Source organism: Coregonus clupeaformis, chromosome 6, assembly GCF_020615455.1.
Source record: "Coregonus clupeaformis isolate EN_2021a chromosome 6, ASM2061545v1, whole genome shotgun sequence".
In the NCBI taxonomy this organism is placed as follows: Eukaryota; Metazoa; Chordata; class Actinopteri; order Salmoniformes; family Salmonidae; genus Coregonus; species Coregonus clupeaformis.
This window is the reverse complement of record NC_059197.1, coordinates 2,456,470-2,479,432: the sequence shown is the minus strand read 5'-3', so window position 1 is coordinate 2,479,432 and position 22,963 is coordinate 2,456,470. Positions and strand designations below refer to the sequence as shown.

Below are 22,963 nucleotides of genomic sequence, written 5' to 3'. Positions count from 1 at the left end.
GCAGGGAAGGAGACAGATGCCAAAGAGAGACGGAAGGGAAGCTGAGAAGAATTTGAGTGGCAGAGATTTGGAATGCTCTTTCAGTAGTTCTGAAATATCCTGAAGCTTAACTAATTATATATATTTTTTGTTAACAACGTGTGAATAAAAAGCACAGGAGGTCATGGTGTACAGTACCACAATGTAAAGGCCTCTAAGCAAACCTCTCCCCCATACACATAAAATATTCATAAGATAGGCCTATCAATGTTACATTTCTAAATTGTTCACCTAGGCCCACTCTGTCTCAGACAAATATAGGTTGTTAAAGGTTACAAGAGTGTAAGTATGATATAAATCCGCAAGCCATAAGCAGAACAACAGGGGTGATAAAAGGATAGCTCGAGGAGGATATCTTTTTTTCTAATCTTCCTGAATTGACTTCACATGCCGCAAGGCCGCTCATAAAGGAAATTGCTTCACACCTTTCCTGAAAGATAGTCTACCACTACACTAATGGAGCAGAAAAGTGAAGACAGGTGGTTTGTGCCAAATGTCACTCTATTCCCTATTTAGTGCAATACTTTTGAGCCCTGGTCAAAAGTTGTGCTCTATCTAGGGAATAGGGTGCCATTTGGGACGCACACAGATATTTATAATTAGTATCAGCCAAGGAGGCATTGATATGATAGGAGACTGGCGCCGGTGCAATCCTCCTGTGACAGCCACTGCTGCATCACCCAAGAGTCTGAATCTGCAAAGCACAAAGCTAATCGATTTGCCCAGCACTGTGTCTGCTGTCATCTAATTATTTACAAGGCGTGTGCATACAGCTTGCGTGGGGACTTTTCTTTTGACTCTGAGTGCAGTTCCTCTGAGCACAGAGAAGACAAGTGTCATACAAATGAAATGCTTCTCTCTAGGAGGATTCCAGACGGGAGAAGTTACACAATGAGACATTGTTTTTTACATTGTGCAGAAGAGGCCCCTGCTATCAAGGACGACTATGCATGTTAAGTCTGAAGAGAAATTAGAGGATAATATGAGATAATGTTTCGGTGTCCCGCAGGGTCTAAAAAAATTATAATGAGCAGGTTTTTGAAAGTTGTTTTCAGTTTATCCAAGAAGCTGACTCTTCAGGAAGTAGTTAATGTGACATTACAATAAAAAATCAAAGTTTGATCAAATGTTTTCAGACTTCAAACCTGTTCTTCTGATGAAATGACGTCTGAGGCTATCTGTTTTGTAGATCCAGCTATATAACACAATCCAAAATTGGTGGAAAAGATAATCGCCATATAATTTCCAGATCTTTTCCATTGCTGGATCTACACAACTAATGGAGGATGATGTGAATTCATCTTAACATTGGACCAATTTTCAGGTGAAACAGATGATTTTGGAGTGTAATGTCCCTTTAATGCTGTGTCAACATGCAGAACATTAAAAATTATTCAATTTCCATAATCATAAAGTAGAGTATTGCTGGCAATCAAGTGTCAAGTCAGGTAAATTTTTTCATCTGTGCACTCAATTTCCCTTAATAATCTCCCTAAGGTCGATGTCCGCGCCCCCGTGGAAATGTTTTATCATAATAAAAAAATCCCCATAAAAATCTGTCAATTTAAGATAGAGATACTATATCTGTTTTTTTTTGCATTGGATGCGTCTCAATCCACCGCATCTGCCTATGTAGTAACACTTCCACATCTGCAGTGAAAGGTGACAGAGCTAGAGCGATGTTTGTCAGACCATTAGACATCCCGAAAATCTGTCTTCTCACAAAATCTTCTGTCCGAATTGTTTGGCCTACAAACTATTATGACCCATCTATGGAAAGATGAGACTCTCACAAACACGTACATGTCGGTTTTGCTCTAGCACGCCCACAGGTCTCACAAGACTCATCTGAAGGTCCCCGGTACCAGTCAAAACATTTTATGGAAGTATTTATGGAGACTGTTTAGTGACAAAAATAAGGGGTTAAATATAGTGCATTCGGAAAGTATTCAGACCCCTTCCCTTGTTCCACATTTTGTTACGTTACAGCCTTAAATAAATAAATAAAAAAGTATCTTCAATGTACACACAATACCCCATAATTACAAAACAAGTGTTTTTATTTTTATTTTTTGAAACACTTGTCTATATAAGGTCCCACAGTTTACAGTGCATGTCAGAGCAAAAACCAAGCCATGAGGTCGAAGGAATTGTCCGTAGAGCTCCGAGACACGATTGTGTCAAGGCACAGATCTGGGGAAGGGTACCAACAAATTTCTGCAGCATTGAAGTTCCCCAAGAACACAGTGGCCTCCATCATTCTTAAATGGAAGAATTTTGGAACCACCAAGACTCTTCCTAGAGCTAGCCGCCCAGCCAAACTGAGCAATCGGAGGAGAAGGGCCTTGGTCAGGGAGGTGACCAAAAACCTGATGGTCACTCTGACAGAACTCCAGTTCCTCTGTGGATATGGGAGAACCTTTCAGAAAGACAACCATCTCTGCAGCACTCCACCTATCAGGCCTTTATGGTAGAGTGGTCAGACGGAAGCACCTCCTCAGTAAATGATGAAACCAAGATTGAACTCTTTGCCCTGAATGACAAGCGTCACGTCTGGAGGAAACCTGGCACCATCCTTACGGTGAAGCATGGTGGTGGCAGCATCATGCTGTGGGGATGTTTTTCAGTGGCAGGGGCTGGGAGACTAGTCAGGATCGAGAGAAAGATGAACGGAGCAAAGTACAGAGAGATCCTTGATGAAAACCTGATCCAGAGCACTCAGGACCTCAGACTGGGGCAAAGGTTCACAGTCCAACAGGACAACGACCCTAAGCACACAGCCAAGACAACGCAGGAGTGGCTTCGGGACAAGTTTCTGAATGTCCTTGAGTGGCCCAGCCAGAGCCTGGACTTGAACCTGATCGAACATCTCTGGAGAGACCTGAAAATAGCTGTGCAGCGACGCTCCCCATCCAACCTGACAGAGCTTCAGTGGATCTGCAGAGAAGAATGGGTGAAACTCCCCAAATACAGGTGTACCAAGCTTGTAGCGTCATACCCAAGAAGACTTGAGGCTGTAATCGCTGCCAAAGGTGCTTCAACAATGTACTGAGTACAGGGTCTGAATATTTATGTAAATGTGTATTCCGTTTTAAATTTTTAATACATTTGCAAACAATTCAAAAAACAGTTTTTGCTTTGTCATTATGGGGTATTGTGTGTAGATTGATGAGGGGAAAATAACTATTGAATCCATTTAAGAATAAGACTGTAACGTAACAAAATGTTGAAAAAGTCAAAGGGGTCTTAATACTTTCCGAATGCACTGTAGCTTAGTAGTATTCCCCCCCCCCCTCCCCTGGCTTAGACAAAGCTTAGACTCTTATGGGTTTTAATTCAGACAGTTTTTTTTTGTCATCCGGCCTGATTGCAGTCCCCAAACCTACAGTACTGTACAATACATTTATCACACATTAATATCTGTTTGGATGGATTGCTTTGGATACCCTCCAAGAAATGGCTATGATTATCCATTTATGGGTACATATCATTATGGATGTCTCTATTGTGATTGATTGATACTCTGATGTCAAACACTCATGCACAAAAGCTCATCATAGCACTTGAGTGAGTATAAACACTACAGCATTCCAGGTATCAGAGCTACCTGGTTTTTCAGGTTTCCTTCCTGCTCTCTGATGGGAACCTACGCAATTTTCTTGGCAGGCAGTGCAGTGGAAACCGGTCATGTTACATTGCTATGCAAACAAGTAGTGAAATGGCTCCTCCTACGACCCACAGTTCACCACATTGGAGTCTTAGACACTTGTTTGCTGCCTCGCCTCCTCAGTAGTTGTCTACACACTTCATGGACAAAGGAGACCCCACGGAGAAATTCATCTGGGTTTGTGTGAGATTAGAGACACACAGGAGGTGATCTGCCCCCATGGATCGTGTTGACGAGGGCCTGGAGAAGTTCAGGATCTTCAAGAAGGATGACTTTGAGGCTGACTGGATTAAGTTGACGGAACGCAGCTTTGGCCAGGTCTACAGAGTGAAACTCAAGCTTTGGATGGAAAAGTGTGCCCTAAAAAGCTTCGATACCACCCTCACTGCCACCAGTTTCTACAGGTATGGTTAATGTGGCTTTATTACAGGCCTAGAAGATATACTCTATAACATAATTTAATTGTCCGTTTTGAATAGAATAACAATCACTAAAAGAGAGCACATTTGGGTGTTTGGATAAGTAGCAGTTTGCAGTAGTGGTCGAAATACTGGGGAAATACATGTGTTCGATTAGAAAGGTTGAAACTGACAACAGAAACCTTTTTGCTGAGGCTGCTCAGGTGTGGAAGAAATCTGTCAACTCCCCCTTACACTTGTATTTTCTTTCTTTGTAGGAGAATGATAGAGGAGGCATCCAAGATGGAGAAAGTTAAATTCAAGTACATTGTATCCATCTACGGGGTGTGTAATGACCCTCCCGCTGTGGTGATGGAGTACATGAGTAATGGCTCCCTGGATCGTCTCCTCACCAGCCACGTGTTGATGTGGCCCAAGAAGTTCCAGATGATTCACGAGGCCACCATGGGCATGAACTTCCTTCACAGCATGAACCCTCCTCTTCTCCACCTGAACCTCAAGCCTTCAAACATCCTTCTAGACGATCACCTCCACATCAAGGTGAGGATAGCTCCTCAGAGACACTGATATGCTGTTAAAGCAGCTATTACTGTTTAAAACATTTAATGATCACTTGATTCTTTTTAATTAGGCATGCAAACATTAAAAAGTGTAGGGTTATATTTCAATAAGATTTCAGTGGTACATGCTAATGATTATCTGTCTGAAGAAAATGTCCCTCCAAAGATTTCAGATTTTGGCTTAATTAAGTGGGAGGAGGCTGGGAGCAAGAAGGAATTCATTGAGAATTTGACGGCAAGAGGAAACATTTGCTACATACCTCCAGAGACTTTCACCCTGTGCCCTGAGCATCCGGGAACCAAGTTCGATGTTTACAGGTGAGGTAGTTGCCAAGGGCAAATTCCTACAAACTCATACATAGGCCCACTATAGAACTGTGTCAATAGGCTAGTTTTCCCTCTCTCTGCAGACAGATTCCATAGTGTATGAAGTAATACAAACATTATGAGTTACTAACTAGATATATCAATAATTTATTCAGTCTTCGTTCCTAAAGTCATAGATTTTTTCAATATCGTTTCTATTGAGGTATAATCTTTGATCATATAATTTAGATTTAATGTACACTGAACAAAAATATAAACACAACATGTAAAGTGTTGGTCCCATGTTTCATGCGCTGAAATAAAAGATCCCAGAAAATGTCCATACGCACAAAAAGCTTATTTCTCTCAAATTTTGTGCACAAATTTGTTTACATCCCTGTTAGTGAGCATTTCTTCTTTGCCAAGATAATCCATCCACCTGCAGGTGTGGCATATCAAGAAGCTGATTAAACTGCATGATCATTACACAGGTGCACCTTGTGCTGGGGACAATAAAAGGCCACTCTAAAATGTGCAGTTTTGTCACACAACACAATGCCACATATGTCTCAAGTGTTGAGGGATCGTGCAATTTGCATATTGACTGCAGGAATGTCCACCAGAGCTGTTGCCAGATAATTGAATGTTTATTTCTCTACCATAAGCCACCTCCAACATCATTTTAGAGAAATTGGCAGTACGTCCAACTGACATCACAACCACAGACCCCGTGTAACCACGCCAGTCCAGGACCTCCACATCCGGCTTCTTCACCTGCAGGATCGTCTGAGCCACCCGGACATCTGATGAAACTATGGGCAAATGCTCACCTTTGATGGCCACTGGCACGCTGGAGAAGTGGGCTTTTCACAGATTAATCTTGATTTCAACTGTACCGGGCAGATGGTAGACAGTGTGTATGGCGTCGTGTGGTGAGTGGTTTGCTGATGGCGGTGAAGTTATGGTATGGGCAGGCATAAGCTACGGACAACAAACACAGTTGCATTTTATCGATGGGAATTTGAATGCACAGAGATACCGTGACTAGATCCTGAGGCCCATTGTCATGTCATTCATCCGCCGCCATCACCCATGTCGCAAAGACCTGTACACAATTCCTGGAAGCTGAAAATGTCCCAGTTCTTCCATGGCCTGCATGCTCACCAGACATGCCACCCATTGAGCATGTTTGGGATACTCTGGATCGACGTGTACGACAGCGTGTTCCAGTTCCACCAATATCCAGCAACTTCGCACAGCCATCGAAGAGGAGTGGGACAACATTCCACAGGCTACAATCAACATCCTGATCAACTATGCAAAGGAGATGTGTTTCGCTGCATTAGGCAAATGGTGGTCACACCTGATACTGACTGGTTTTCAGATCCACGCCAAAACCTTCAAAAAAAAGTTCTCTGTGATCAACAGATGCATATCTGTATTCCCAGTCATGTGAAATCCGTAGATTAGGGCCTAATGAATGTATTTCAATTGACTGATTTCTTTATATGAACTGTAACTGAGTAAAATCTTTGAAATTGTTGCATGTTGCGTTTATATTTTTCTTCACTGTCATTAGACACATGGGGAAAGAACCACATAAAAATTATCCTGTCCGATTAGTGGTCTTACGTGTTCCTTGTTTTAATATAGCTTCTCTATTGTGATGTGGGAAATCCTGACCCAGAAGAAACCTTATCAAGGTGGGAAACGTGAGTAGCGGTAATGCAATCTGATTCGTGTATCTGATTTATTTTTAAATGAATCAGAGACACAGTAGTGTTTGACAAAGTTCAGGTAGTTAAACTATACAAGCTAATAATCACTTTTTACATTGAGTTCATTTTTTAAATAATTTCTCATCTGAATGAACATATAACTTCCTGTGACACAGGAAGCAGTACAACAACAGTGCTGATGAAGGTGTCATCAGGTAGAAGGCCAGGCGTGGAAAAGATCCCTGATGACAAGCCACACGAATGTGAGCAGATGATCACAATAATGCAACAGTGCTGGGATCAGGATCCCAGAGAGAGGCCGGACTTCTCAGGTAACACTTCACCTGATTCCAGATCTGTTTGTGTTGTAAAATACTGTAGAATAGAATAGATAGGTTATTGTTCATTTGGTTAGAAAGGAAATTAGTCTTCTGCCTTTTTCCCAACCCCAGACACAGCCACACGTTGAGAGGCACAGGGTCAGCCACGGTGCAGTGCAAGATGGAGAGATATTTTGGGGGTTTACTCAATGGCACAATGGTAATAATCTGACACCAGCAGCCCTCCAGTAGCAAATTCAGTCCACACTTTTCCATCGCCCGGCTTCTGGGCTACCTACCTCCAACCAACTCCTATTGTCATTGTCATCAATGCCAGACATACGCAAAGATCTGGGATCAGGCTTTTTGGGTACTTCAGATTATCACAGGCGTCTGTAATTATCTCTGGCCCACTGTGTGGCCTTACCTGTCCCACTATTGTGTCACGAGTTACAAAGCCAGAACCCAGAAGCAGACCAGGACAAGGTTAGTTGAAACGAAGGTGAGTGTTTATTTACAAATTCAAGAGTGATGCTGAATAATCCAGGGAACAGAGCGGGCGGCGTTGGTTAGTTGTTGGGGGTGCAGTGGTTGATCCAATCATGGCTCGGCAGCCGCCGACCACCAGGCAGAGGTTGGATGAAGGTTCCGGACGAGTGACTGCAGATGGAACAAAACGGAGGTAAGTAAACAACAACCCAACAAGGTGCAAAACAACAAAACTAACGCTAGAAGCTCTAAGACTGATACTCTGGTAAACCTACTGTTCATGGCTAACGATCCGGCAGGGAATGGATGTTAGGCCAGAGCCTAAGAAGGGTGATGATCAGGACCAGGTGTGCAGATTGCTGATGGGATGCAGGTGCGGAAATCAAGAGAGCTCCCCGGAGCGTTCCAGAACCCTCGGGAAACTGGAGATCACGAGCAGAAAAACTAGTCCACAGACAGGACCCGACTCAGACTGCCGGGATCGTTACATATTGTTTGTGGAGATATGCTCTGATGAAGGTCGATTGACCGAAAGCTTAGTCTCTATTAAAATGAATTTGTGACTGGAAGTTTGCGGATACTTTTTCCTGTTTCTTCAGTTATGTATTTTGCCTCCAGCACCTTCACTATTGTCACACCCTGGCTCTGGGACTCTATATGTTGAGCCAGGGTGTGTTCATTCTATGTGTTGTATTTCTATGTCGGGAGTTCTGGTTGTTGTGTTTCTATGTTGGCCAGAGTGGCTCCCAATCAGAGGCAACGAGTGTCAGCTGTGGCTGGTTGTCTCTGATTGGGAGCCATATTTAAACTGTCTGTTTTCCCTTTGTATTTGTGGGATCTTGTTTCCGTTTTGGTTTGTTCCTTGTTGGTTATATTAAACCGTAGGACTGCACGTTTCGTTTTGTTGTTTTGTTGTGTATATTATCACTATAGATAATAAAGATTCAATATGTTCGTTCATCACGCTGCGCCTTGGTCTACTCCATACGACGATCGTGACAGAAGATCCCACCATACAAGGACCAAGCAGCGTGTCCAGGAGCAGGCTGCCTGGACATGGGAGGAAGCGCCAGGAAAGGAGCTGGAGAGGTTGGCGATGGCCCAGGTGGGCAAAGTGTGGTCCTGGGAGGACATGCTCGGGGGAAAAGGGCCATGGGCTAGGATTAAGGCCCTGGCGAGAGATGAGCAGCGGCGTCAGCAGTGTCGGCGTCGGACGGACGAGAGGCAACCCAAAAATTTTTTTAGGGGGGGGCACACGGCATGGGCGACTGGGCAGCAGGAGGCTGCCACAGGGCGATTTGGGAGATTTGGAGAGGAGGCCACCGGGTTTGGGGGGCCAGAAGGCAGGTTGGTGGAGCCTGGATGGAGAGCAGAGCCAACTACCCGTACTCAGGCATGGCAGCATGGGACTGGGCAGGTTCCGCGGTATGCGGAGCTGCGTACTGTGCCACGAGTGGTCCGGCATAGTCCGGTACGTCCTGTGCGAGCACCCCGCACGTGTCGTGCGAAGGTGGGCATGCAGCCAGGACGGAGTGTGCCGGCTCAGCGCTCGTGGTCTCCAGTGCCTCTCCTCAGTCCCGGATATCCTGCGCCAGTGTCACATGCTGTTATGCCAGTACGGGTACACAGCCCTGTACGTCCTGTGCGGATGCCTCACACAGAGTGTGTGAAGGTAGGCATTCAGCCAGGACGGGTTGTGGCCGCTCTTCACTCCAGGTCTCCTATCCGTCTCCACAGCCCGGCCCGGCCTGTTCCTGCTCCTCGCACCAAGCCTCCGGTGCGCATCGCCAGCCCGGCCTGTTCCTGCCCCTCGCACCAAGCCTACGGTGTGCGTCGCCAGCCCGGCCCGGCCTGTTCCTGCTACTCGCACCAAGCCTACAGTGCGCGTCGCCAGCCCGGCCCGGCCTGTTCCTGCCCTTCGCACCAAGCCTACGGTGCGCATCGCCAGCCCGGCCCGGTCTGTTCCTGCCACTCGCACCAAGCCTACGGTGCGCGTCGCCAGCCCGGCCCGGCCTGTTCCTGCTACTCGCACCAAGCCTACGGTGCGCGTCGCCAGCCCGGCCCGGCCTGTTCCTGCCATTCGCACCAAGCCTACGGTGCGCGTTGCCAGCCCAGCCCGGCCCGGCCTGTTCCTGCCACTCGCACCAAGCCAGGGGTGCGAGTCGTCAGCCCGGTAAAGCCCGTTCCGGCTCCACGCACCAAGCCAGGGGTGCGAGTCGTCAGCCCGGTAAGGCCCGTTCCGGCTCCACGCACCAAGCCAGGGGTGCGCATCGTCAGCCCGGTCCGGCCCGTTGCTGCTCCACGCACCAAGCCAGGGGTGCGCATCGTCAGCCCGGTCCGGCCCGTTGCTGCTCCACGCACCAAGCCAGGGGTGCGAGTCGTCAGTCCGGTGAGGCCCGTTCCGGCTCCACGCACCAAGCCAGGGGTGCGAGTCGTCAGCCTGGTCCAGCCCGTTCCTGCTACTCGCACCAAGCCAGGGGTGCGAGTCGTCCGCCTGGTAAGGCCCGTTGCAGCTCCACGCACCAAGCCAGGGGTGCGAGTCGTCAGTCTGGTAAGGACCGTTCCTGCTCTACGCACCAAGCCAGGGGTGCGTATCGTCAGCCCGGTCCGGTCCGTTCCTGTTCCACGCACCAAGCCAGGGGTGCGCGTCGTCAGTCCGGCACAACCCGTGCCTGGGTCACCGGTGCCTGATCAGGTACCGGTCAGCTGCTCCACAACGGAGCTGAAGCTACCCGCTCCTACGATGTCCAGTTCAGCTCCAGCCAGCGTGCCAGACCGGACCAGGGGCGCTATGGGGGGATTATTGGAGGGTGGTGGGCAAGCCCGGAGCCAGAACCGCCGCCGAGGAGGAATGCCCACCCAGCCCTCCCCTGTTTGGTTCTAGTTGAGGCGCGGTCGCAGTCCGCGCCTTTAGGGGGGGGTACTGTCACACCCTGGCTCTGGGACTCTATATGTTGAGCCAGGGTGTGTTCATTCTATGTGTTGTATTTCTATGTCGGGAGTTCTGGTTGTTGCGTTTCTATGTTGGCCAGAGTGGCTCCCAATCAGAGGCAACGAGTGTCAGCTGTGGCTGGTTGTCTCTGATTGGGAGCCATATTTAAACTGTCTGTTTTCCCTTTGTATTTGTGGGATCTTGTTTCCGTTTTGGTTTGTTCCTTGTTGGTTATATTAAACCGTAGGACTGCACGTTTCGTTTTGTTGTTTTGTTGTGTATATTATCACTATAGATAATAAAGATTCAATATGTTCGTTCATCACGCTGCGCCTTGGTCTACTCCATACGACGATCGTGACAACTATTCGGTTTTGGGTGTGGGGTAGATTCTGCCTATTTATCTACATTTTCATATATATGAAATATAAAACAAAATTAAATAAGATGATTTTAAGGTAGAAAATGGAACGACAAAGCTGTAAAACATTAGCCTAAATTTAACCCATCAACTTAGTAAATACCATTGGTGTGTTTCAGTATTAAATATCCTTTATATTTTTACACACTTTTATTTATTTGACTATGTCAATATGTCTTTGTTGTAAATGTTTTGGGGCCAAACTGGTTGTTGTGAAAAAAGTCAATAGTTGGAAGAGTTGCAGAGTTAATTGAAAATAATGCCATTGTTGATTAGATGCTTTTTTCATTAATTAGGCTATTTTCTCTTTAACCATATGGTCTATTCCCTAAAAACTCATGGACAATATGGACACAGATATTAGAAAAATGAATACTTTATATGAATACGTTTTTTAAAAAGTTAATCAAGTATAAATGACCAAAATTACCATAGATTGCCATAGATTACCTGTTAATTACCAAAATTACAGAAAAATATGGTAACTTTGGTAAATTACCGGTAGTTTATTTACCAAGTACTCAGACATCACTTGGACCTGAATTGCACAGCAATCAGTAACTCTGCATCTGTGTTAAAGATCATAATTATCCCGTCCAGGGCTTGTAGACTGTCAGCTTTCTGATCTTAGACTTTGAGGAGACTCAGAGAGACTCAGAGAACACATGCTCTGCTCAGTGTAATGCTTACTGATGTGAGATGCCTTATTGTAATATTCTAAAATAAACTCGGATACGATTGGATCATTTACAGGAGCTGCAGGTCACTTAGTTAGGCAAGCAATTAAGGCAAAGGATTAAAGTGCCATGTTAATGAACACTAATAAACACCATATGTATGCATACACTACCACATCGAAATTAGCAACATCACTAAGCAATTGTCCAGTCGTGTAAGCATATCGGTGGGATTTGATTTATGCATCAAACTTTGTTTCAACCACAATTTGATTAGCTGCATTATCATCCCCTCCTCTATTGAGCCAGTAGGCCTATATTTTCCATATTACAGCATTATTAAGCATAAGAATAGGTTATTTGCCTTCTACTTCACGTCATAAAATGGACACCTTAAATCTGTATGAACAAAAGTGTGCGTTTGTTTCAGTTGGATTTTTCTTCATCTTCAGTTCCCTTGAATATTGTGTTGGCTACAGCAGTTATTGTACATTATGAAAAGTTTTCATAAAACTAGTCCTCATGGTTTTTACAATCTGTTTTTCCCAAGATCAAAAACACTAATGTTTGAACAGAATTCTAAATGAATAACTTCACACTTGTACACATCTAGTTAACATTTTGAGTATGACGGATGCATGTAGTGCATAAATCAAATCCCTCTGAATTTGAGATTATGTTATCAATGACCAAACCTCTTTGTCTGTTTGTTTACTTCCAGACACTGTTCGAAAAACAGAAGCTCTGAGCGACGTCCTGGGAATAGGTGGATGTAGCAACGGGGGTGAGACACACAAACCTGATTATACCATGCTGTCGCCCAGCTGCAGAAGAGTAAGTGCTCAGTGCTGCATCCTCCATCAATGTTGAGATAACAGATCCAGAATCCACCATCAATGTTGAGATAACAGATTCAAAGCTCTCTCTCTCTCTCTCTCTCTCTCTCTCTCTCTCTCTCTCTCTCTCTCTCTCTCTCTCTCTCTCTCTCTCTCTCTCTCTCTCTCTCTCTCTCTCTCTCTCTCTCTCTCTCTCTCTCTCTCTCTCCCTGTCTCTCATGGTTTGCTCTCCCATGTGAATGTAAAAGAAAACCTTGATAATGCCAACTGTATGGTTGTATAATGTATGCATCTTATAAACAGTTCTCCTTAGCGCCGATCACATGTTCATCTGGTGCATCTCCAATATATGGGACAGAAAATGTTTTGCTGAATATCAATAGCTAACTGTTACATATCAAGGTGATAAATAACAACTCGTTTAATAACAACATTAACTTGTTGATGTGCTGCTCTTATGATGACTACTATTAACACTTCATTTTCATTATATCTCCATTCAGAAATCCACGTGCTCACTCGCCAACCCTCCAGGTGAGTACATAGGGAAAACATGTTAACTCATGTTCAATGTGTCGCAGTGCCACTAGGGCTGACATTTAAAATGCAATTCTACCAAGTGTTTTTCACATATGGAACTGGAGAAGGAAATGCGGTACTAATTAGAGAAATTGACAAAAAGCTGTCCCTATGGATCATGTGACAAAATGCTTATTTAGCTCTGGCTCTTAGACGTGGGACGAAACAACAACTGTACAAAATGAATAATGCATAGGAGGAAAGCCTTGTCTCTTTAGATAAAGTACTTGTATGCAAATTCATGCACACTTCAATAAACCATGGCTACCGCCATACTCAAATGTGGCAGCAGACATATTGCTATACTGTATCAGATTGATTTGCAACTTTTTTGCAATGTCAGTACCTCTGCCTCTGTGTCTTATCTGGTTTATGTTGCATTTCTACATTCACAGACATGAGCAACACCAGCGATGACATTCTCAATCTTCTATCAAGGAAAGAGTTTGAAAATTTCAGACAGGCGCTTAGGAAGGAGCATGTGTCTATGCTCTTCAAAGACAACAACACTCTCCTCCACTACACAGTGGTTAGTGGTGACACGGAGAGTGTGAAGCATGTCTTGAGCCTTGGTGCGGAGGTAAACTCACAGAGCGTCAGAGGATACACCCCTCTCATCGTGGCTGCGCTCCACAAGTTCCACGAGATATGCTCCTTACTGATGGAGCACGAGGCGGATGTTAAACTCGGAGATGGGGACCAGTGGACTCCTCTGCACTTCGCTGCTCAAAGCGGCGACAACAGATTGGTCCGTCTGCTACTGGACAGTGGCGCCCAGCCTAGCGCTAAGGAGAAAGCCGGGTGGACGCCGCTTCACCTGGCTGCTCAGAACGGCCACGAGGACGTTGTGCGTCTCTTCCTGACGCGGCTGGGGAGCGCCGACGAGCGCGAGGAGCTCCTTGGGAGGACGGCGCTCCACGTGGCAAGTGCATACGGCCACCTCGCCATCGCCAAGCTCCTGCTAAGTAAGGGAGTTGACCCCAACGGGACGGACCACTCCCTGACCACCGCTCTACACCTGGCAGCCGAGGAGGGCCACAACAGGGTGGCCAGGCAGCTGGTAACAGCTGGCGCTGATGTCAACTCCCTGGACAGCCGGCACTACACCCCTTTACACTTCGCCGCCCTCAAGGGACACACGGGCATCTGCAGGCTGCTGTTGGGCAACGGGGCGAATCCTGACCCCACGACCCTCCAGGGTTGGACGCCCATGCACTTGGCTGCGCTGAAGGGCCACGTGGCCACCGTGCTGGAACTGGAAGCCCACCAGGGCTCTGTGGACCCGCCAGGGAAGGGCGGCTGGACGCCCCTCCACTTGGCCTGCCACCACGGGCAGGAGGAAGTGGTGTCCAAGCTACTGGAGGCCAAGGCCGATCCCAACGTGGCAGAGGATAGCGGCTGGACGGCGCTCCACTTGGCGTGTAACGGCGGGTTTTTCGTCAGTGTGCTCCAGCTCATCTCGCATCGGGCCAACGTCAATGCTCAGAACAAGAGCCAGGCCACCCCGTTACACCTGGCTGCCCAGAATGGCAGCATTCCCATTATCAATGCCCTGTTATTGAATGGGGCAGAGAGTAGTAGGAAGGATTCGACAGGTTGCACAGCCCAATCCCTGGCCAGGAAGTGTCAGAAAGAGGAGGTAGTGCAGCTACTGGAGGACAGTTAGTGAGCCTTTCACACTACTGAGCCAAACCGAGCCGAGCCCTACCAAGTTGTACTGATCTTAACCGAGTCAAACAAAGATGTACTGAGCTGGCCTGGTTACATATCCACCATTGTTGCTGGAACCGTGCTAAAAATAATGATGTGAGAAGAAACTATCCGAGTCAGTACAATTTTGTTCGGGTTGGCAAGATAGTGTAAAAAGGGTACTAGAAAGCTATGTTGAAATATAACTCTGGACAGGGTAACACTGATGTCAGGCGTAGTGACTAAGAAGTACAGTCCATCACTGTTGGGAAGAGTGGATTGATTCTCTCTACTGATGTATGTCTCTACGGTGTCAATGCTGTAGTTCGGAATGTTATTCTGAATGCTCAAAGTTATATTGTTATGTTAATTTAAATGGTTCAGTTATTGTTCCAGTGCTCAAGGATGACCTTACTGTATGTTGTCGACATCTATAAATATGTAATTATGACTCTGACCATGAGTGGATTATGAAATCATTTTTCATTAGCTGGCAAAAAGTGGTTTATCATTCTCCGCACTGTGGTGACCAACCAAGAGGACTATATGTACACATACTTCTGTTCTCATGGCCATGGCACAGGTGACTAAACTAACTCCCTTTAGAAATACTCTAGCATAGTAGCCATGGCTGTACTGTGACATATCCCATGAGTCGTTATCACAGAAAAACAAACGCAGTCAGCTAGTACTCATACCATTTCAGATCTGTTTGACCTACAGTACCTGTCAAAAGTTTGGACACACCTACTCATTCAAGGGTTTTTCTTTATTTTTACTATTTTCTACATTGTAGAATAATAGTGAAGACATCAAAACCATGAAATAACACATATGGAATCATGTAGTAACCCCCCAAAAAATCCAGATTGACTGACCTTCATGTCTTAAAGTAATGAAGGTACTGTCGTTTCTCTTTGCTTATTTGAGCTTTCTTGCCATAATATGGACTTTTACCAAATAGGGCAATCTTCTGTATACCCCCCCTACCTTGTCACAACACAACTGATTGGCTCAAACGCATTAAGAAGGAAAAAAATTCCACAAATGAACTTTTAAGAAGGCACACCTGTTAGTTCATGGTTTTGATGTCTTCACTATTATTCTATAATGTAGAAAATAGTAAAAATAAAGAAAAACCCTTGAATGAGTAGGTGTGTCCAAACCTTTGACTGGTACTGTACTTAATGCTTCACTGACAGCTGGAAGTGAAGCGAAACCTGTGTGCTATGTTATTAAACCTTCCCACAATGTTTATCTCACCAGAGAGGAATGACATCAATGTGAAGCATTCTAATCACTCTCACTACCACCCTCTCCCTGAGAAGATAACTGGTTTGACAGCATTTCTCTCTCCCCAAACAGCATGATGATCTCTTTCTGCAGGATTTGATCCCTGATCTGCAGGATTTGATAAACACTCCTCATTCATAAAAGAGTGCGTGCTACTCCCATCTACATATGTTGACAGCAGACCCCCTGAAAATGTGAACTCATCTTAACCATCTAATCAAAGTTAGCCTGAATCAATGGCTCCGGCACAACCTTTTACAACCACAGTGACACATTTGACGGTTTCCATCATGCTATAATTCAGTTTGCAAATGCCTAACGCAATTTCTGAGGAAGGTCAGGAGATGACGTGGAACAGCAGCTAATGCCAGTTCGATTGTGCAAGCCGCTAAGGGCATTGCGTCACAGCAAGGGATGCTAGTCAACAACAGGAGTTTAGATAGAAGAAGGAATGCTTGCTGTCATCCTATTTCCATGGGACATTCCTTGTAGGTCTACTACTTTCAGACAAAATATTGCATTATTAATGAATACAATATGTTTACACAGTCTATGGATATTAATTGTAGACCAAACTGCAATTACAATGGCATTATGCTAACGAATCGTCACCTATGGTGGAGAATGCATGCACAATTCTGTGATACCAAAATGATGAACCATTCTCTAAAACAAAATGCTAAAAAAAGGAGCATGTTTATTTATTTTTTACATAAATAAACCATAGACATTAACATACGCTGCGAGAGCTAAAGATCTAAGCGGTGGTGTATTTAACTCCCCAGCAGGCTAGAGGGATATCTTTGAGTTTAGACAGCCTGTCTTAAGGTTAAATGATCCACAGAGGCCTGTGGTGCTTAGCAACTGCAAACATGACTAATGCAGCCCCGATCCAGCTCCTGACCCAGGTGTGCCGCCTCAGCAGCCCCCCAAGAAAGTCTCCTCTGCCAGGGCACTTCTGGTCTTGCCCAGGTAATTGACGGTGAGTGATCTCTCAAGTGTCCAGGGTGATGATATGGAAAACGTCTTTCCATGCCATGTTAGCCACCACTCGGCCTCTCAGTATACATGTACTAAAAAAACACCCCTGAGTTTAATCCCTTTGCCGCTAACGTTACTATTTGGGCAATTATCATTCAGTCTGTCTTCTAGCAGACTTCAAACCAGTCAGTATAGACACAGGTTAAAGCCACAACTATGTTATAGGCTGTTGAGTTTGAAATACTTTCACAAGACATCCACTTGCATAGATACTGCATAACTTCATTATTCTACCAAGCAAGCCCCTAATTCTCACATTACTCAAAGCTACTTTTCCATATACAGTATCGTATTGCCTTCTCCTTTCCCTTAGTCTTCTTGTCATCATAAATGTCCCTTTAAGATGATTAACATTTCAGCTTACTGCTATCTCCTCAACACAGTGTACAGCCCCCTACTTTCTCTCTATTTCTCTTCCTCTCTCTCTCTACTATATATCTGTGATGGTTTTACCCATCCAATTATACCCCTTATCAATCTAAAGTCATGATATTTACTATTTCCTGGCATTTTCTGAGTAGGTCGGCCTGTTTTGTGCGACGAGAGACGTGTATGTACTGTATGAGCTAAAGCTTCAGTGGCTACCATGCACTGAGGACCATTTCCTCTTATACGATATGTTAGTGGAATAGCAACAATTAAACTCAAATTCAGTGGTGATAGCGGGGAGAGCTCCCCAGAATTGGATCCTTTGACGAATCCCTACCCTGACTTTCTACACAAGTGAAAATTCGGACCTTAATAAAATATACATTTGCTTTCCACTTGCAGGTGGATGGAGGGGACACTTTGGTTCACTGGCTCTCTCAGCATAGGCTCAATAGCCACAAACATTCAAATCGAATTTTAGGTATCAAATAGCATTTTAGTTAGCAACTATGCTAGTTGAATTTTCAACACTGGGAAACAAACATTATTTTCTCATATTATATTAAGCTTATTTTTTAATTATTTTTTTATACCTCACATAGAATTGCTTTACAGCCCAAGACAATTAGGCTATTATGCACTGTTACATTTCAGGAAGTTGATTGCTAAATGGTGTATTTACCAGTGCACGCATGGATAGCTTCCAATTGTCTCATTCATCCCCCCTCCTCTCCCCTGTAACTATACCCCAGGTCGTTGCTGTAAATGACAACGTGTTCTCAGTCAATTTACCTGTTAAAATAAAGGTAAAAAAACCTCTTTAAAAAAAAATGTGCACTCTTATATTCCGAAGTTTTATTTCCATGTCTATTTATGATAGAGATAATACAAGTCATAACATGACATTAGGATGTATTATATGAAAGCCATTTAAATGGATCCAACATATAGAAACTTACTAAACAATAGGCCTATTGGCAACGTTTCCATTATCATTCCGGTTTCTATTTTCTTCTGTTGTTTGTTTTACTGTCCATTCTGGCATACATTTGACATCTTACTGTACAGTAAAAATAGAGCCAACACATGGGTTTACCATCATCTCCTCTGATAAGTGTATTACAGACTTGGGTTTTTCTCTCAATTTCGAGGTCGGTTCTCTTTGGGTGTTGCCACAGATTAGCCATTATATTGACCAGATACCCTAGTGGCCGCTCTAACAATGAAAATAAATGTCTTAAAAAATGGAAGGCAGTGGGGAGGAGGCAAGAGCAGGTGGGACCATTCTAACCAATACAGATACACGTGTGACAGTCAACTGTTTCCACTAGTTGCCACAGCCACAAAGTTGTCTATAAAAAATTCATGAAAACAAACATGAGCTTTTTGGTTTTAATTTAAGGTTAGGGGTTAGAAGTGTGGTTAAGGTTAAGATTATGTTTAAAATCACATTTTAAGAAGATACATTATAGAAATAGACTGGGTTTCTACCTTTGTGACTGTGGTAACTAGTGTTTTTTTTCTCAAAGATGTCACGTGTCCAACTTAAATCAGTACACTCTTTAAAACCTAATCATTACGAAACTTCTATTCGATCGAATAAGTCAGACGTAGCTAAAAAGCCATTACATTTTTTGTTAACCAAATTCGACACTCTCTCATTGACCTCTATACAAAAACTCCTCGCTTGGTAAGCCCCCCAAAAAAACGGAAACACTGCCACCTGTTGGAATCATCTTCATTGACCAGGATGTGTTACACCTGTTGTCCTCTTTAGTCAGAAGGTGTTTCCCCTGTGCTAACACAGCTGATATTTAAGGGCTGCTGGCCCAGTGCTTCAATTGGAAGAAGATATTTTAAGACCCAGCTGGAGTTGCTTGGCCAGCACTCAGTAGGTCCCCCATGGATGCCTTTCAGAACCCATTTGAAAACATCACCTGTTTCACTCTGGTTGTCAGTGGCTCATTTGTTAGTTCCCTTTTTCTGTTGAGTGATGCTTTTTGGTTTCTTATTGGGGAACGTAACATGTCAGACATGCACGCACACTCACACGTGTGCACACATATGGACGTAACGCATGCACACATGCACATACTGTACAAGGTAACGCGTGACTCTTTATGTTTTCCCACTGACATTGGTCAACATTTTATCCAGCAAATGGCCTATAATGACATGTTTGTTGTACAGTGAAGTACATAGGCTATATTGAAGTGAAACTCATTTCTCTGTCTCTGTCAAGTCTCTTCTGAACATTTAAACAACACACAGATATGTATCTGTTTCATTTCCTCTGTCTCTCCTCTTTGTCCTTCAGGCTTCAGCGCAGATAGCACCATAATGGGAGATGAATGGGATGGTTTTCCTCACGGCCGGCCAATTCCCTTTAAAAATCACATCCACAACCCTTCTACAAATCTTCCGCTCACAGTCCCGTCACAATTCACACACATTGAGTGGGTCCTCGCGCGATGGCAATCAGACATTCCTTGTAGTCTGGATCTGGAAGGCTTGTGGATTTCACAGGACTGTATAGAACTTGGAGCTCTTTGATGTCACACTAGAGTACTATATGGGAAGATGGCATGACAACTTAAGACATGTTTATAGTAGAGGCAATACATCCTGGTAACTAGTTGAAGGGGAGTTTTTCTGCTGACTGTCATGTGGAAATGTTTGTAACCAACTCAAATATGAATGTGTTTTAATTCTTACTTGCACATGTGAGAAGCATTAGGAATGGAGAATAGGAAGCTGAAGATTAGAGGCTCCAGAAATCAATGGCAAATCAATTAGGATGGGAAAAAATTAGGTTGGGCTGCCTTTTAACAATCAGTTGTCAATTGTAAACCTAATTGTCAGCAGTAGGTAATATCATTACAGTTGTGAGGTTTGCAGCAGCAAAGATTTGGGCTAGTTCATTTCAACTAGAAAATCTAAACGGAATAGAAAAATCCGGTAACACTTAAGCTTAAGGTATCCTTATTACAGTGTAATTACATGTGTAATTAGTATTGTAGTTCATTGTAATAACTCATAGTTACACTGTAATAACAACATGTAACTGGTAGTAATTGCAGTCTGTCATTACAGAGATGTAACAACAAATGCTTGTTACAAATAATTCTCCATTCAGTGTTGCTGCTAGCACTTTCCGCCAAAAAGTGTACCATCTGGGTTAACTTGGTTGAGTTTACAAAAACAGATCAGCTATACACTGAGTGTACAAAACATTAGGAACTCCTTCCTAATATTGAGTTTCACTCCCTTTTGCCCTCAAAACAGCCTCAATACGTTGGGGCATGGTCTACAAGGTGTCGAAAGGATGCTGGCCCATGTTGACTCCAATGCTTCCCACAGTTGTGTCAAGTTGGTTGGATATCCTTTGGGTGGTTAACCATTCTTGATACACACGGGAAACTGTTGAGTGTGAAAAACCCAGCAGCGTTGCAGTTCTTGACACACTCAAACCGGTGCGCCTGGCACCTACTACCATACCCTGTTCAAAGGGACTTAAATATTTTGTCTTTCCCATTCACCCTCTGAATGGCACACATACACAATCCATGTCTCAATTGTCTCAAGGCTTAAAAATGTAACCTGTCTCCTTCCCTTCATCTACACTGGTTGAAGTGGATTTAACAGGTGACATCAATAAGGGATCATAGCTGTATTCACCTGGTCTGTCTATGTCATGGAAAGAGCAGGTGTTCCTGATGTTTTGTACACTCAGTGTAGGTCAAGCTCACTGACTGGGGTTTACCATAGGGGTGCCATCCCAGATTATAATAAAGAAAATAACATAATGAATGTGTACTTTACCTGTTATGACAACCTGAACCTTCTAATCCCACAAATACACCACAGAGTACATATGATACCCACACACAAGCGCACAGCCGTGAAGAAGGCGCGATAGTCACTTTACCCCTACCTACATGTACAAATTACCTCGACTAACCTCGGTACCAGTACCCCCTGTATATAGCCTCGGTATATACAGTGGGTATATACCTGGCGCCAACGAGTTTCTTAGGAAGCTTTGCGGTATTTTGTTTTTTTCTGTATTATTTTTTACATTATTTGCTCAGAAAGTGTTTTGTATCATTACATACAGCCGGGAAAAACTATTGGATATCAGAATGGCTGTAACTCACCAGCATTACGACCAGGAATATGACTTTCCCGAAGCAGATCCATTGTTTGCTCACCCCAGGGCAATTGAACTGGTTCCAGCAGCTGACCCGCCGGTGGAGGAGAGGCACTCGGAGCGGCCTGCTGGTTTGACTTAGGACACACCACCCACCACTTCCAAGTATGGATAACAAGGTCTTTGGATAACAAGGTCGAAGAGCTCAGGGCAAGGATTTCTTTCCAGAGAGACATCAGGGCCTGTAACATAGTTTGTTTCATGGAAACATGGCTCTCTTGGGATATTCTGTCGAAATCGGTCCAGCCAGATGGGTACTCAGTTCATCGCGCAGACAGAAATAAATCTCTCCGGGAAGCAGAAGGGTGGAGGTGTGTGTTTCATGATTAACGACTCATGGTGTAATTGTAATAACATACAGGAACTCAAGTCCTTTTGTTCACCCGACCTAGAATATCTCACAATCAAATGCTGACCGTATTATCTCCCAAGATAATTTTATTTGGTTATAGTCACGGCCGTGTATATCCCCCCTCAAGCCGATACCACGATGGCCCTCAAAGAACTTCACTGGACTTTATGCAAACTCGAAACCACATATCCTGAGGCTGCATTTATTGTAGCCGGGGATTTTAACAAAGCAAAATTGAGGACTAGGCTGCCTAAGTTCTATCAACATATCAACTGTTGTACACGGGCTGCTAAAATTCTCGGCCATTGCTATTCAAACTTCCGGGATGGTTATAAGGCCCTCCCCCGCCCTCCTTTCGGCAAATCTGACCACGACTCCATTTTGCTCCTCCCTTCCTATAGGCAGAAACTCAAACAGGAAGTACCTGTGCTAAGGACTATTCAACACTGGTCTGACCAATCGGAATCCATGCTTCAATTGTTTTGATCACGCGGACTGGGATTTGTTCCGGGTAGCTTGCGAAAATAATTTAGATGAATACACTGAAACTGTGATTTTATCAGGAAGTGTATAGGAGATGTTGTGACTATTAAAACCTACCCTATCCAGAAACCGTGGATAGATGGCAGCATTCACGCAAAACTGAAAGCGCGATCCACCGCATTTAACCATGGCAAGGTGACTGGGAATATGGCAGAATACAAACAGTGTAGCTACTCACTCCGCAAGGCAATTAAACAGGCAAAACATCAGTATAGAGACAAAGTGGAGTCGCAATTCAACGGCTCAGACACGAGACGTATGTGGCAGGGTCTACAGACAATCACGGACTACAAAAGTAAAACCAGCCACGTCGCCGACACCGACGTATTGCTTCCGGACAAGCTAAACACCTTCTTTGCCCGCTTTGAGAATAAAACAGTGCCACCAACGCGCCCCACTACCAAGGACTGTGGGCTCTCCTTCTCCGTGGCTGACGTGTGTAAGACATTTAAGCATGTTAACCCCCACAAGGCTGCCGGCCCAGACGGCAACCCTAGCCGCGT

At 44.4% G+C, this 22,963-nt stretch overlaps 1 protein-coding gene across 2 annotated transcripts; it reads left to right on the top strand.

Moving 5' to 3' along the window:
- The first annotated feature begins 3,824 nt into the window (after window positions 1–3,824).
- Window positions 3,825–15,092, top strand: LOC121568228 (ankyrin repeat and protein kinase domain-containing protein 1-like). 2 transcript variants are annotated; one of them, XM_045220956.1, is made up of 8 exons: window positions 3,825–4,110; window positions 4,383–4,665; window positions 4,852–5,003; window positions 6,645–6,694; window positions 6,886–7,041; window positions 12,270–12,382; window positions 12,888–12,918; window positions 13,359–15,092. In XM_045220956.1, exons 1-8 carry the CDS (start codon window positions 3,926–3,928, stop codon window positions 14,627–14,629), a joined length of 2,241 nt encoding a protein of 746 aa, XP_045076891.1. In that variant the 5' UTR covers window positions 3,825–3,925; the 3' UTR covers window positions 14,630–15,092. The 2 variants fall into 2 exon arrangements, with proteins under 2 accessions (XP_045076891.1, XP_041734716.2); XM_041878782.2 differs by having other exon boundaries at window positions 6,645–6,703.
- Window positions 15,093–22,963: the final 7,871 nt, after the last annotated feature.

What these genes read in the sequence shown, in the direction of transcription:
- LOC121568228 (XM_041878782.2), top strand. Translation starts at nt 3,926, where the DNA reads ATGGATCGTGTTGACGAGGGCCTGGAGAAGTTCAGGATCTTCAAGAAG. An exon ending in ACTGCCACCAGTTTCTACAG is followed by an intron (nt 4,111 to 4,382) that starts GTATGGTTAATG and finishes CTTTCTTTGTAG; the next exon opens with GAGAATGATAGAGGAGGCAT. An exon ending in AGAGAGGCCGGACTTCTCAG is followed by an intron (nt 7,042 to 12,269) that starts GTAACACTTCAC and finishes GTTTACTTCCAG; the next exon opens with ACACTGTTCGAAAAACAGAA.